Consider the following 15,413-nt stretch of genomic DNA (forward strand, 5'->3'; position numbering starts at 1 on the left):
ACACTATCAATTAATCAAGAAAACTCCAACAACAACAGGCTGCTTCTGACTGACCGTCTTTTTCCCGGTTACTGACTCTTCACGACTCTCCATAACAGACTTGCCATTGATATACTCAGCGACTTCTCCAACAGACAAGCCAGATGCTTACGCCCACCATCAAACCATTCATTATCCACCCACCAATTACGATCTTTCTCTCAATTGCTTGCTCACTCACACTAACACCAAGCACGACATATCAAACATGCGAAAACATCTAAACTCAACCCAACGGCACCTCTCTCTCTCTCTCTCTCTCTCTCTCTCTCTCTCTCTCTCTCTCTCTCTCTCTCTCTCTCGTCTCTCTCTCTCTCCTCTTGCTCTGCTCTCTCATCTCTCTCTCCTCTCCTAAGTCTCTCTTCTCTCTCTCCTAAGAGACCTCGTAGGGAAGGAAGTTTAACTCATTTTCCTTCTCTATCACCGCCTTGCCATCGTGTCATACTTTGGAAGATCAAGGACTTTGTGGTTTCGTCTCCTGCGAGCAGAGGGAGTGCATCGCCTCCTGCCTGTCACGACCCTGTCTCCCCATGCACGTCCATGTTCGTGCAAGTGAGAGGAGTGCTTTGCCATTTGCCCCACACAGTCTTGTTTCTCCCTCGCATGTTTGTGTTCATGAGGTTGACCGTGAACCTTGTGGAAGGAGGACACCTTCTTCTTCGATACATGGCCGTGTGTCTCCGGTGTGTGCAAGTAATGCATCGTCATCTTCTCTTCACGGCCATGTCTCTCCTCATGAATGTGTTCATGACAGTGAGTGTGTTTCTTTACCTTCCGTAGGCAGACGTGGCTCATCCTTGCCCATATGTGCTGATGATTTTGGAGGTATTTCCTCCCCTCTTCATCTGTTCCTGTTCATCGGCGTAAGGACGATAAGGCGTCGATTAAAATGTCAAAGGTTGCAGAGGCGGAGGTGGTTTAAGCTGCATCTAAGGATTCTTCACTCGACAAGACTGCGGTTAACAGTTGGGTGCGGGAGGCTTCCCTGGCCATCAGACGTGTCCCTTGTTCTCCTGGAAGCTCTCTTTGGTGATGTTCCTTGTCTCGGGATTGTGCTCAGTAGCTGTCTCTCGGACGTGTACTCGACTCATCACACAGCCACATAAGTGATTCTTCCCGTGATTGTGTACATGATCGTTTTGGCGATGGTGTTTGTGGTTCTTCACACGAACCTGTATGTGGTTCAAGGCGGGACCATGCACAAGTGTCGTTGCATGATGACGTTCGGGATCATTCGGTCGCAGGATCTTCGAGTTTGAGTTTTAGAGACTACTCTCCAACCAATAATGTCCAGGATGCAAGAGTTCCTAGGGAAGCTTCATCAGTGTTGTTGCAAAAGGAGAACAATGCTGCCAAGCCACCGCCTTCACGTTGTCGGTCACCATTGCCAGAGCAGGAGGAGGGACATACTCACGAATTTTCGTCTTCATTTGCGGAGGTTGTTGATCTCATTCGTGAGTTCAACAATTTTGAGTGTAGGACGCAGGCTCGGTCTTCTATCACATTTACAGGTATAGAGGCCTTGCTGGGTGCTAGTCAGGATTCTAGGACTTCTTTTGAACTTCCTGTCTCGGGTCACGCTCAGTTAGTTCTGCAACATGTGAACGCTTTGGTGTTGGACTGAGATGGCTCTCTGTGTTCCAAGGGATCATCCAAGTTTCTTCCTCCTCCTCTCATGTAGCATAGGGGGTACTTCTCAACTAATGTAGTTCATTTGATGCCTTGTCATCTTAACCCGGACATGATCCGTCTTAAGCCTGGTGTAACCCTAGAGCAGGTTAGGTGGTCAGAAGGTCCTTCCTTGTCATCACAAGAGGCCTTAGCTATGGAGACTACAGCGGCTTCCGTGTTCCAGACGATCTTATGGCTTGATTTGTGGTCCACTGCAATAGCCAAAATTGCTTTGGACAGGTCTGAAGCAGGTTTAGTGAGTTCTTCCTCACTCACTAGACTTACAGTCCAGTGTTAAGGCTATTTCTTACTTGGCTCACTTTAATGCAAACTTGTGGGCAAACCACCTTCTGGCTAGGAGAGACAGCACTGTCCAAGGTGGCGAGTTCTGTGGACTCTGAGTCTTTGTCGGCTCTCAGGAATGGGGATCTCCTGGATTCACAGTTTCTGTTCCAAAGGACTGACTTAAAGAATACAATTGACCGGCGACGAGCTGATACTATAGACAGGCTAGTTCGTCAGGCAGTATCCAAGTCGGAGGCACGTTCTTGACACCCTCCTCCTCCCCCTCTCTAGCGTCAGGTGAGAAGATCTTCCTCTGTTAAATCTTCGAAGAGTTCTGCTTCTGCGAGGGTCTCTCAGTCTCCCTCACAGGCTAAGTCTAGCTGGCAGAGCGTCCCTTTCAATCCCACCCCTACAAGCCTGGGAGGGGCTTTAGAGGAAGGGGTAGAGGGGGTTGTCGATAGAGTGACACCTCTCCCTCTCCATTGCCATGAGCAGGGGGATGCCTGGCAGGCCAGTGGGCCAAGGGGCAAAGTTATGGAGCAGAGAAATGGTTTGTATATGTTCTGTGGGTGGGATATCTACTGCCATTCAACTTCTCTCTCTCTCTCTCTCTCTCTCTCTCTCTCTCTCTCTCTCTCTCTCTCTCTCTCTCTCTCTCTCTCTCTCTCTCTCTCTCCCCCTTTTGGACAGACCCCTTCTCAGTCGGACATATGCTCACGACTCCTGAAGTTCTTAGCTCTTCAGGAGGAAATGTTGAAAATGCTGAACAAGGGTGTGATAGAAGTACAGCATCCTTCTCCAGGGTTTTACAGTCAAGATTTTCCTGGTTCCGAAAGCAACAGGCAACTGGAGACTGCTGATCAACCTTTACACCTTTAATCATTTTGTCAGGAAGACATGGTTCAAGTTAGAGACGCCGCAAACAGTGTTGGCAACAATAAGGGACAATGACTTCTTGCTGTCAATAGACTTAAAGGATGCTTACTTCCAGATCCCTATTCATCCTTCAACCAAGAAGTTTCTTTGCTTCACTCTGGGAAAGCAGATTACCAGTTCAAGGTCCTATGCTTCTAGTTGTCCACATCCCCACAGGTGTTCATAAGGGTCTTTGCCTTCGTCTCGACATGGGCTCATGCTCAAGGGATTCGCCTGTTAAGGTACCGCGATGACTGGCTGATCTTAGCAAGCTCCAAGGAGAAACTGCTGCAAGACAAGAGATCATTGTCTTCAGTTTTGTCAGGAGCTAGGCATATTATTAAACCTAAAGAAGTTGAATCTGGGTCCCAGCCAGAAAGTTCTTTATCTAGGTATGGTTATAGACAAAGTAACGTCGAGAGTTTTTCTGTCGGACCAGAGGTTGGAGAAGTTGCGGTTAGTGGCACACAAATTCCTATCACAGCGAGATCAGCCAATCCACCAGTGGCAGGTCCTTCTGGGGATTTTGTCTTCCCTGGAGAAGCTGGTCCCTGGCGGGGGATTCCCCTCTTCAGAGAGTCCCTCTGTCCGAAGAGGTGAAGCAAGACCTTCATTGGTGGTTAGACGATCAGAATCTCTAAGTAGGAATTCCTCTGCGTTCTACCCCTCTTGACTTCCTTATGTTTTCAGTTGCCTCCATCATAGGTTGGGGTGCTCATCAACCTTGTGTAATTGAAAGCAGCTTTTCTGGGTTTGAAAGAGTTTTGGGAGAAGGTAGACAGTCATTCAGTTGTTCTGATGTCCGACAACACTACGGTGGTTGCCTATATGAACAAACAGGGTGGTCTGGTGTCTTGTTACCCCCATTATTTGACAGTCAAGTTACACCAGTGGGCTATTGACAACTCGGTGGAGCTCTCGGCCAGATACATTCCAGGCAAGAGAAATGTGGTTGCCAACAGGCTGAGTCGTCAGAACCAGATCCTGGGTACGGAGTGGTCTCTGCATTAGGCCATGGCAGACAGGCTTTTTCAGGTTTGGGAGAGGCCTATGCTAGACCTCTTCTCAACTCGCTTCAACAGTAATCTGGAAGGTTACCCTTGGGACAACCTCGAGGTGTACACCTTCCCTCTGTTTTGCCTGATTTGTCAAGTTCTGAACAGGGTAATGAGTTCTCAAAATCTCAAGATGGCTTTGGTAGCTCCTTTATGGCAGCAGCTTCTTTGCCAGCCTCATGTGGAGATTTATCAAATATCTCTTCCGAGCGAGGGGTTTTTCTTGGGGCAGCGAGACGTATGTCCAGTTACCTCAGGAAGTCCTCTTCAGCAGTTTACCAGGGGAAATGGGCAGTCTACTACGATTGGTGTCATCAACAGAGTTTCCCTCCATTCAAAACCTCTCCTCAACGTATAGCAGATTTTTTTTTTATCTTCCTCAGGGATGAGAAAGACCTTTTGGGTTCTGCTATCAGGGGCTACAGAGCAGTGTTAAGTTTGGTGTTACTTCTGAAGGTGTAGACATCTCTTCATCCTGGGAGGTCTCCTTGTTTTTCAGAGGTTTTGAGCAGACCTGTCCTTCAAGGGAACTCGGCCTTCAGCATTAGAAGTTTCGCTTGTCCTGAGAAGTCTTACTCGAGCTCCTTTTGAGCCCTTGTGTTGAACATCAGACAGAGATTGGACACTCAAGACAGTTCTCCTGTTGGCTTTGGCTTCTTCGAAAAGAGTGGGGGAGCTTCATGGCCTAAGTTATGGTGTGAAACATACCAGGGGGTGGGGTTCTGTGACCTTCGAATTTATCCCGGAATTCATGGCCAAGACCCAGAATCCCTCGGTACATGACGACAGATTTGCCTTTTTTTCCATTCCATCTTTGAATGACTTTGTAGACAATGACCCGCAAGAGCTCTTGCTATGTTATGTCAGAGCCCTATGTTGCTATCTTAAAAGGACTTGCCATCTAAGACCTAGGTGTCACAGGCTTTTTATTAGCACTGGTCGGTCTGGAAAAGAAGTTTCCAAGAACACCATTTCTTTCTGGATATGTGAGGTGATCAAGCAAGCTTATTCATCTCTTGCTGTAGCTGAGTCTGTGCAGGCTAGAGCACATGACGTCTGAGGTATAAGTTCCTCTCTGGCCTTTAAGAAATATTTTGCTGTTCATAGAATTTTGAATGCTGATACAGGTGGTCCCCGGTTATCTGCAGGGGTTCCGTCTCTGGCCGGGTGCCATTAAGCGAAGCATGAAAGTTTTAAGGAAGTTAAAGATACTTATGGTGCCAATAAGCTGTTACGATGCCATAAGAGTGTCATAAGTATGTTTTGCTCCCCTAGACTTTCATGATTCACTTAATGATGATTTTCACTGTATGGCACTCCTGATAACTGCTATGGCACGCCATAGTGGACAGGCGGCTTATGGCACCAATAAGTGAATGCAGTGCCATAAGAAACTTTATTTTTTAATGAATACTTTTGAAAACCGCCATAAAACCGAAGTGCCGAAGAGCAAAGCAGCCGATAACCAGGGACCACCTGTACCTGGTTGCGTCAATCCACGTTCACGTCATTTTACGTAAGAAGTGTTGCCCACAGGTCTTTAGACACGTTTTCTTTGGGCCCTGTGGTGGCTGCCCAGCAAGTTGTGTAATTCACCAGGCAATTTTGTATCTTACTCAGGATGATTGTGTGGAATAGAGAATGAGTGAGTTGGCTGGTCTCTTTCTTTCTCTTTGTTCCTTTCTTCTTCCTACGGGCGGGTTGAGGAATAGACACGTCATATGCTGGACTGGTCTGATATAGGTGAGTAAGGCAGTCACACTGATAATTATATTGCTTTATGTTTTTTTAAATAATCAAACCCTCTAATCAGTAGCAAATACTCCTCTTTCTCTAGCAAGGGGGAGTGAGGAGTACAGACCCCTGTGACTATATGGTTTGTTATATGAACAGTCAGAATTTTCTTTGGTCCCCTGGATGCAATGAATCTGCTTTTATATCATTGTATTGCAACCCAGACAGTGAGTTGTTAGATATCAGTTTAACTATCATCTCACAGGCATTGATCCACCTTTTTTAGAACTTTTCTTCTAGAGAGGTAGTCAGGTGGGTTAACTCCCAGCTGGTTAAGGATGCTTGTACCTCCCACCAAGTATAAGTCTATCCTATTGTTAAGACCAAAGGTTTGTTCTGCATAGTATGAACAAATGAAAAATTTTTAAATCAATTTGTATTTTTCATAGCTAACAAATCTGTGGTCTTAATGTTTACTGCCCACCTCTAGCTGCCCCTGTCTATCTCTTATTATAAGTCCTGGGTTGAGGAAAAGAATGAAGCATTATGAGGTCTGATGCGCAGTCTCTGACCAGCTATCACCTCATACGTGCAGGCGTTGCCAATGATTCCTTGCTTTACAATCTTGATTGTTTTAACCAGTTACCTATTGTTGAGACCTCAGGTTTGTTAGCTATGAAAAATGCAAATTTATTTTAAAATTTGTCATATCTATAGCACAGTGATAAGACCAGTGTTAATGTATGGATCAGAAACATGGGCTCTAAGAATAAAAGAGGAAGTAAAGCTTGAGAGAACAGAGATGAGAATGCCGAGATGGATTATGGAAATATTGTTGCTTGAGAGATTGGAAAATGATAGAATAAGAAAGGCAGGCGGGCCTAGTAAAGATTACAAAGGTGATAAGAGAGATGCGAGGTGGTATGGGCATGTGTTGAGGATGGATGACAGGGAGGGAGTGAAGAAGGCTTGGAAGGAACCTGTTAGAGCAAGAAGATCGAGAGGGAGGCAGAGAAGTAGGTGGCGAGATAAAGTGAAAGAAGTTATGGAGAGGTTTGGTGGGAGATGATGCCTTTGATAGAAGGCAGTGGAGAAGGTGCATTGGGTAACCAACTACATTAGAAGGCAGTGGAGAAGGTGCATCAGGTAACCAACCCCTTAATGTAGTGATAACGGTGGGAAATGAGATAAAAAAAATCTAGGACCCAACAGTCTTGGAACAGAATGAATAAGTAAAAATGTGTCTCAATGAGTTTTCAAGCAAAGGAAAAGTGGTAATACTGATTGCATCCAAAGCACAAGAAGATATTTCATAAAAGGTAACTGATGTGAGTTGTAAAGGAACAGCTTGGGAAGGGGAGCTCATGTCTTTCCTCTTGTAGACATCTCCATGGCATTGTCCCAAGCCTTCAGTGATGATTAGCAAACTGGCTATGAAATAAAGGTTAAGGATTATTGCATAATAAATGATTTAATCTAAAAATCAAATTCCTTGTACACATCAAAAGATTTCTTTTGTAACAGTTATAGTTATGAACAAAATTCACTCTCCAACACAAAAAATAGTGAATCCATAGTATCAAGTTAAATGTGTGCAATTAGAACAGTAACATATGCAAATAAAGGATAACACTGCCTGTGAATATGCCACTGCCATCACCTTTAAACAAACTAAAATTTTGCATTCAGACAGAAGCAAAAACAAATAAAAGTACAATGTTACACACAGTCAGCTGAATATTTAATAAATGAAATGTAAAGGTGTGGGCAAAAAACAGAAGAGATGGTCTGGGAGAGATGCAGCAAAGATTGAGATAGCACCAAGTGGCAGTGTAGTAGGGGTGAGTGAGCGAGCATATCCCATGGAATGGATAGATGTGCTTTGTGCTTCGGATCATTGTTCAGAAAGGATACAGTTAGTGTGACTGATTCTGTGTCCAAAGAATAATGCTCAATATCATTAATGAACTTTCTCTAAATATGTATCTCGCATTTCTTTTATGCAGCAAAGACGGTCAATTAAAAAGGCCTTTTAAAAAAGGAAGTGATAAATAAAAAAAGTATTTCAAAAGTCGTAGATGTAATTGTTTTTTATGGCAACTTTAGGGAACTCTATGAGTTACATATGTGGCCTAAGGGAATTTTTTTTAAGTACTTAATGGTAATGATGCCTCAATGGGTTGTATGACGGCTGGTTGCTGTAGTTACAGGACAGTCTGCATTCTCCCAGTGCTCTCCAAGAATTCCATCAGTCATATTTGCTCATATTCTTAATGGTCAGATGTCCCTTGATGTATTGCTTTTGCTTGTCTAACAAACAAAAGTTAGAAGACCTCACCACCTTTTTAATCTCTCTATGGATGTTCAATTATTTCCTTAATATTTGCATAGAAATTCTGTATATCGGTTTCTGTCATTTCTTTTATTCTTTCAGTAAATTCTGTATTTATGAGTACATACATGCATTTCAAGTAAATGTCCTTAATAGGGGAGCATTTTTGTCTCTATGCAGTCGATTACTTTACGTTCAAGGTTTGTGGATTGTGACTTGTATAGTGATGAATGCCCGTGCTTAAACATTTTCCAAGAATAATCCTGGGAAAATAGTTACATCCTTATACTACTGTCATTCATTACTCTTGTTTGTATACAATTCCTAAAGCAGTTTTTATGAATTCACATTGAAGACTCATACTAAATTCAATTGTGAAAAGTCATTGTAGTAAGGCAGGAAAGGTATTTCCTCTGGATGGTTACCAAAACCATGCTTGAAATTGTTAATCATTGAAGAAGACTTACCTTTCATAACCTTCTATCACTCTGAGTTACATTATTATTAACTGGAAATGGTAAGAAAAATGACAGGACCCCAGAGTTGACCTACCATACTACTCAAAAACATGATATGCAATGTCTGCTGATCATTAAAATCTCCAAAAATGATAAAGCTTCTAGAAGTCAATTGATTGTGCCACTGCAACAAAAGTAGTAAACAAAATGCAAAAATCAAAGTGATAGAATGGCCCCAAACACAACATATATATACAGTTAACTACTGGTAATAAAGTTTGTGATTCTGGATGCAAAGTATTTACTGGCAAAATAATACAGCTTTAAATAGATTAGTTCATGATGGCACACTTTTCACCTGCTATGTAAAAAGTTGATTGCCACAATTTGCGCGGAGGGATGCACTTTGGGGGCAGTGACCCTTAAGCAGAAATAACATAGTGTCCACAGACATCCTATGCACACAAAGACAAAGTACAACAAAGCAGGAGATAACTTGGTGAATGTGCCACAGCTGACATGACTGTAATCACAATGGAAGAATAAGGCCAGTTCAAGTTTGGGTGACTGTAGCCCTACTCTACAGGATTTTCTTTTTTGAGATGATTCAGTGACAGCCAAAATGCAACAAGCGCAAGTAACTCCATCTGTTAAAGTATAGGTTTGATGCTAGGAAAAATACAAATTTAGAATTTTGTATTTTTCACATAATATGGAGATTCTGTTCTTTGAAAACTTCCATAGGCAATTCAATGCTATGCTTGACTCATTACTGTTTTATAGAACTATTTTGTATGTGTTTTTTAGTATTGCGCATTGTATGGAAAGTAAATACTACTTTGATCCGTGATGTATGGGATTTGTCATTGTATATAACTCCTCTAGATTGTATTTTGCTTACTGAAAGTCATAATTGAATGTTGTAGAAGAAACATTTTTAGATTGTTTTGCTTTGTTTCCTAACTGGTTTTCAATTTGTGTGTTCTCTGAAATGTTGCTTTTCACTTTTGCTATTGTTTTGGCTAGACAGTTAGAGAAAGTTGTTTGCTATGTTTGTGTCATTCAAAAGTGGTTAGTGTGAATGTTTTAGTATTTATATTGAAAAGCTCTGTGATGTAAACTCTAGATGTTCTACTGAATGACAGAAGCTAAAGTGAATACAGTAGTTTGATTTCATGGTTCATGGTCATACATTTTATTTCTTCATGCCAGATTTAATTGCTTTGAGTTTATCGGTAAATATTGACTCTTGAAGTTGAAATAAAGGTCCAAACTGTATTTGAAGCTTATTAAATCTATTTCTATAAATGTGGTTTCAGTTTGGGACATAATAATTAGGGATTATACCTTTTATTCTGATTGGGATTGAGTTATACGAGAAATAAAAATTGAATTTGCATGTTTGACCATTTACTGCATCTGCATGAAATTATGTTATAGAGTAGCTCTAATTCATTATGTGTGCAAAGTTTATAGAGTAGTGATGTGACAATATTTCTAATATTTTTATTAAATTTTCTCTGTTTTGTAAAGTATATTTTTGTAGAAAATTTTAATTTATTTAGTAAAATATACAGGGATGTCCTTTCAGCTGAAAGCTAAGTTTTTATGATGTTTTAAACACTTAATAGAGCTTACTTTACACATACTTGGAGCATAAAGTTTTTGAAAGCGTGACAAGTAAAAACTTCATTCTAAATATATAAACAATTTGCTTAGGGCAATACATATATATTTTAATATGCAGGTAATGATAGTGTTTTGACTTAGCTTTATCATCAAATAATGAAGGCTGTCAATGGTCATATGTGCTCTGTAGATTTTATAAGCATGTATTTTCCAAATTGTTTATTTAAGTTCATAGATATAGATGCTTGAGCTTCCTTGCCAAGAGAGGTTACAGGTTTAAATTTTGACAGTTATTGATTTTCTTTTGGAACAGGAGGTATGTGAGGGAAGTATGGCACCACCCGCAGCTACTTCCCGGCCCATCACCATTCTTCGGCCACCAGCAGGCAGAGGAAAACCCATAATTGTGAGAAGAACAAGCTTCCAACTCTTGAGATTGGAATCTTTGCCAACAGTGAATGGAGATATAATTGAACAACAACACCAGCAGCCACCAAGAGCATCAAGTGCACCACCCAACAAAAGTAGTGGAATGATGTCTCTCTCACCACGTCCATCAAGTGTAGGACCTAGGATAGTTGTTCACACAACGAGCCCTCAAGGTTCCCCCACCACAATATTATCTCCTGCTGGTCCGCATTTTTTATCCGAAGGTGACCCCAGTTCAGGTGTAAGTAGCTGTGACAGCAATCAGCTTGTCATGACACGGACTGGGGCAGTTAGTAATCCGTTGGAAGTTAGAAATCTGAATGAGACGTTGGAAGATGGAGAGCCACAACTGCATATTGCAGCAACAGTTGCCTCACCAACAAGTGTCGTGAATATGTCAGAGAGCGTTGGTCAGCTTACAGCAGTAGCTACTATTACCCCCACTTCTGCAGCTGCTGCAACCCAGAATCTCATCTCTGTTATTTCACAAAACCATCAACAACAAGAGCAGCAGGTCCAGCAGCAACAACTTCAACAGCAGCAACAACAACATCAACAGCAGCACCAGCAGCAGCAGCAACAACAACAGCAGCAGCAGCAGCAGCAGATGCAGTTACATCAACAAAAGCAGATTCAGGTGCAACAACAGCAACAACCACAAATACAACAACTGCAACATCAACAGTTGCAGCAGCAACAGCTGCAGCAACACCACCAGCAAGCACAGCTCCAACAAGTGCAGTCTCACATGAACAACATCAGGCCAAATGCTGTTCGTATGATGAACAATATGTCTCACATGAATATGCACAATATAAATAGCATGCACAATATGAATATGAATCAGATTCATAACTTGCCTGGTATGAATGGCATGAACATCCAGGGGATGGCTGGGGGAGGCATGAACCCTAACCTCCATTTGATGACACAGCAGCAGAACAAAACGGATGACAACAGTGAAGAAGGTTGCCCATGCAATATGAAAGCCATGATAATGTGCATGAAGTGCGGTGCATTTTGTCATCACGATTGTATTAGCCCAGCAAGACTTTGTGTGGCTTGCCTCATTCGTTGAAGTGCCCACATTGTATGTGAAGTATATTGTGTTGTCACAGTCACAGCTGCTGTTGAATTATTCATTGTGGTGCTAATTATAAAGAAAAGCCAAATTTTACAGAGCATTTTGAAGTTCTAGTGGAAACATGTCCTATATGGTACATGTTTAGAAGGAATATGGTCATAAAGATAAAGATTCTTGGGTCCTCTCAGAATTGTCTCTTAATGTGCTAAGGAATCGGAATTGTAAAGTTTGTTTTAACTCAAAGGCTTCTGGAAAAGTTTTAAAGCAACAGAATGGAATAATGTTTTCATTGTGTGGAGATTGAAGTTCCATAAAACGTTAAATCAATTTTAAAGAGAGGCATATGTTCTTTTTTCAGTAATGAAAAAAATAGAGGCTGCCGATCAGTTTCTTACAAAATTGTGAAAACAAGAATTAGTAGGGAATTAATTTGTGTGAAAGTCTCATAATAATGACACAATGCACAGAGTACATTTATTGTCATGTTATAAAAAGAGTTAATTTACAATTACTACTTGATGCTGTTTGTTCCCCAGCATAGGTTTTCACTGGGTTTTACAACATCACCAGAGGACAAATTGTTTCAACATAATATGTACACATGGCATCTCATTTTTTGTGCTGCTTGGGTAAGGTACCAGACCTTTCATATTAGTAGTTCCCTTTATTGTTATTAAATAATAACATTTAAATTAGAGACCAATTTTAACATTTTCTTTGTAAGGGAATACTCCTAACATTTGGCCCAAATCTAACAGTTGTGTACAAGAGAAGCTATATCACATTTGGGCAGGTTACAAATATCTGCAATAGATTTTGAATATTGAGAGAGGCAGCGTGGTCAATTTGATTCTCCATGTTAAGGTAAAAAATCAGTAAGAAGTGATTTGATTTGAGAAATATAGGACATTACCATCTGGAACTCATAACACAACATTGAAAGGTCTTGCTTAAATTAGTCCAGTGTGCACTTCATACAAAGAGGTCTGGGCGGTAATTTTTCATCCCATAAAGTTGGTTAAACTGTACAGTATTTGACTTGAAAATAATCGGCATATTCAAAAGTGGAGCTTTTGGTGTTTCACTTTACTGATCGGATACACTCTTGAGATTGCCATCTTTTTTTCAATTGTTTTCCTGTTTGGTGTTGCTGACTGATGCTTCTTGGTTTGTTATCAGATATATTTATTTTGCAGAAGTCAGAATTGACAATGAAACACATGTACTACAGTCCTTTTTGTCACATTTGATTACTAAATATGAAAATTTGGTTATAAATGAACGTGTGCATGGAATCTCAAAATATTTTTAACTAATCTTAATTGTTATCTCAGAATGATAATCCTGTTCAAACTAAATTCAGTCTTTCTTAGTTTTGGAGCCATAGATTTTATGCCATAAATGCATTTTGCATGTCTGTGCTGAATCAATTAGATAACAGTATTCAGGTATATTTTTAAGAAACATAATTTTTTTTACCTTTTAATGTAGAGTCTTTAATAATTATGTTATGAAAATGGATTTTTGTAAACCAAATCATTTTTATTTTATCAGATTATTATTGCCTCAAGCTGTTTTTATCAGTGAAGCATTGCTGTAAGGTTTTATGGTTTTTTTAATATTTCTAGCATCATTACAGTTTTTTACGTGCTGTTTTTAATAATGTTGTAATGACTGATTTTATTCTCAAAATTTTCATGTTTTTAGTTATTATGAATTCCCATTCGTCATGTAAAAAATTAATTTGTTTAGCATGATTTCACTTAATTTAAATGTTTCAGATATTTGTTTAAATGAGGTATTTATTATTTATTTTCTTAATCATTCGGTCTTTTTGACGGGAGGTGGGAAATTACGAGTGAGTGGCATTGATGTTGGTGTGTTTGCTCAGTAAAAGGACCAAGGCATTGTCAGTGGGATGATCACAGTTCCTCATTTCTTATAGATGGAAAATATAAGCAGGGGAAAATATAAGCAGGACTGTGATGGGAAAAATAGGATGAATGTTTCTCTGAATGTACTGTATCATAGTATACAGTATGTACATTGTATATATCTGCCATTTTGCACAGTATATTCAATGGTGTCTTGCAACTTCTCCTTTTGAATTCATAACTTGTCAGAAGGTGATGCCCAAAAGCCTATGCAAGCAATTCATTACTGGTCAGCTTACTGTGTTTTAGATAAAAAAAAAAAAAAAGAGAGTGACCAGATATGCAATTTCTTCATTTCTTTTGTGTGTTGGAAGTTGATGATTTGAATATTTGAAATGACTGTGTAGCTCTTTGATAATAGAATTTATGGTTGTAAATAAGATTTATCGTGATACTGTATCAAGAGTAAGAAATCTGGCAGAGTAAATGAATGGGGACAGGGATCAGTAATTAGAAACATATAATTCATACGCAGTAGTTCAATGTCTCAGTCGTCGCAGGTTGTGAGGACGTGACTGTATGCAGTAGCAAGGGACAGAAGCAGGGCTATACAGTACTTCTAGGATACAACTTTTCGATTCTATTGAATTGACATGACCTTTACAGTTACAGCAGACTTTCTACCTTGACAAAGGACGGCATTTGTACATTACCGTTTTTGTTTTCTTGCCATTATCTGTTACTGTTGCTCTTTAGTTTTGGTCAGGTCTGTATTCATAGACTGAGGTTCATTTGTACAGTGGTAGTTGGAGAGAGTGTGAAATGTTTTTAGCTTTTTATCATTAAGACATGGTCAATGTTTTCAGTGTTCTGAAATGTAGAAAAACAGTTCTATTCCATTCAGACTTGAAAAGAAAATGTGCTAGACCATGTTGATTAAGATGTTAAATAATTTAATGCAATTGTTTGCATTCTTTCCTTTTATATTAAAACTGTATATTTTCTTAAAGCAGTCGTGTAAATAGATACCAATGTATTGTGCTTTGTGTTTATTTTCCCCTCAGAATTTTTTATCAGTCAGAAATATGTAACACTTGGTATGTCATGTCATTATGCTAAGGTTTAAGGTTGTTTAGTAACATTGAAAATATAATCTTCACTGGTGCCTTTTGCATGCAAGAACACTCAGATGGAACCGAAAGAATACGAGAGATGTTGTTAGAACAAAACCTGATAAAAAGAAACCAATAAGGCATTGAATTTAGGAAAAAAAAAAAAAAGTCAGTGAAAGGAAACGCCATAGATATTACTAAGTGGTGTTTATTGCATCGTTTAGGTTGATTCTGGGTTTTGCCTTTTGCTTTACTCCCATTCCATTTTCCGTTCTGCCATTTTGCTCCTGAACTTTAATCCCCGTTTCACCTATTGATAATTTTTGTAGTACTTCATCTTATTTACTTTTTATATATTTTCTCTATCTCGTTGATCTCCAACCACTTCAACTCCTTTTCTGTACTGTGTTGGGAAGTGATTGACTAATAAGCCCTGTCAACACGGTCAAACTTTGCCCCACAGACTTTGTTCGATGTGACGTTAGAGGCAGAGAAACTGCGGATAAGGTTCTGACGTCACTTCGAACGAAGTTTGTCAGGCAAAGTTCGACCGTGTGGATGGGACTTTAGAAGTCTAGTAGGTACATGGTGTTATGGCTTGAATTTCAATGTTCTTTTGTAAAAAATACAAAATCATCTCGTCCAAAGCTAAGTGGATTCACATTGAATATTCCCTTGACCCAAGTGATCTTGAAAAAGATGAATTGGATAATGTATATGGATATATAACTGGAACTCTGAGTTTGCAATCCATGAGAGGCAAATAAGCCAAAGTATAGTACGCACTGTATGAAGT

General features: G+C 40.0%; 1 protein-coding gene across 5 annotated transcripts in view; it reads left to right on the top strand.

The window, feature by feature from the left end:
• Window positions 1-14,546, top strand: part of LOC135217051 (polycomb protein Asx-like) — a 100,540-nt gene extending 85,994 nt beyond the window's left edge. For all 5 annotated transcript variants that reach the window (XM_064252673.1, XM_064252677.1, XM_064252675.1 and 2 more), the window contains one exon: window positions 10,432-14,546. In XM_064252673.1, coding sequence (XP_064108743.1) covers window positions 10,432-11,625 — 1,194 coding nt within the window. In that variant the 3' untranslated portion in view covers window positions 11,626-14,546. The remainder of the gene's footprint in view (window positions 1-10,431) is intronic.
• The last annotated feature ends 867 nt before the right edge of the window (window positions 14,547-15,413 follow it).

The sequence above is a fragment of the Macrobrachium nipponense genome, chromosome 7 (genome assembly GCF_015104395.2).
Source record: "Macrobrachium nipponense isolate FS-2020 chromosome 7, ASM1510439v2, whole genome shotgun sequence".
Taxonomy (NCBI): domain Eukaryota; kingdom Metazoa; phylum Arthropoda; class Malacostraca; order Decapoda; family Palaemonidae; genus Macrobrachium; species Macrobrachium nipponense.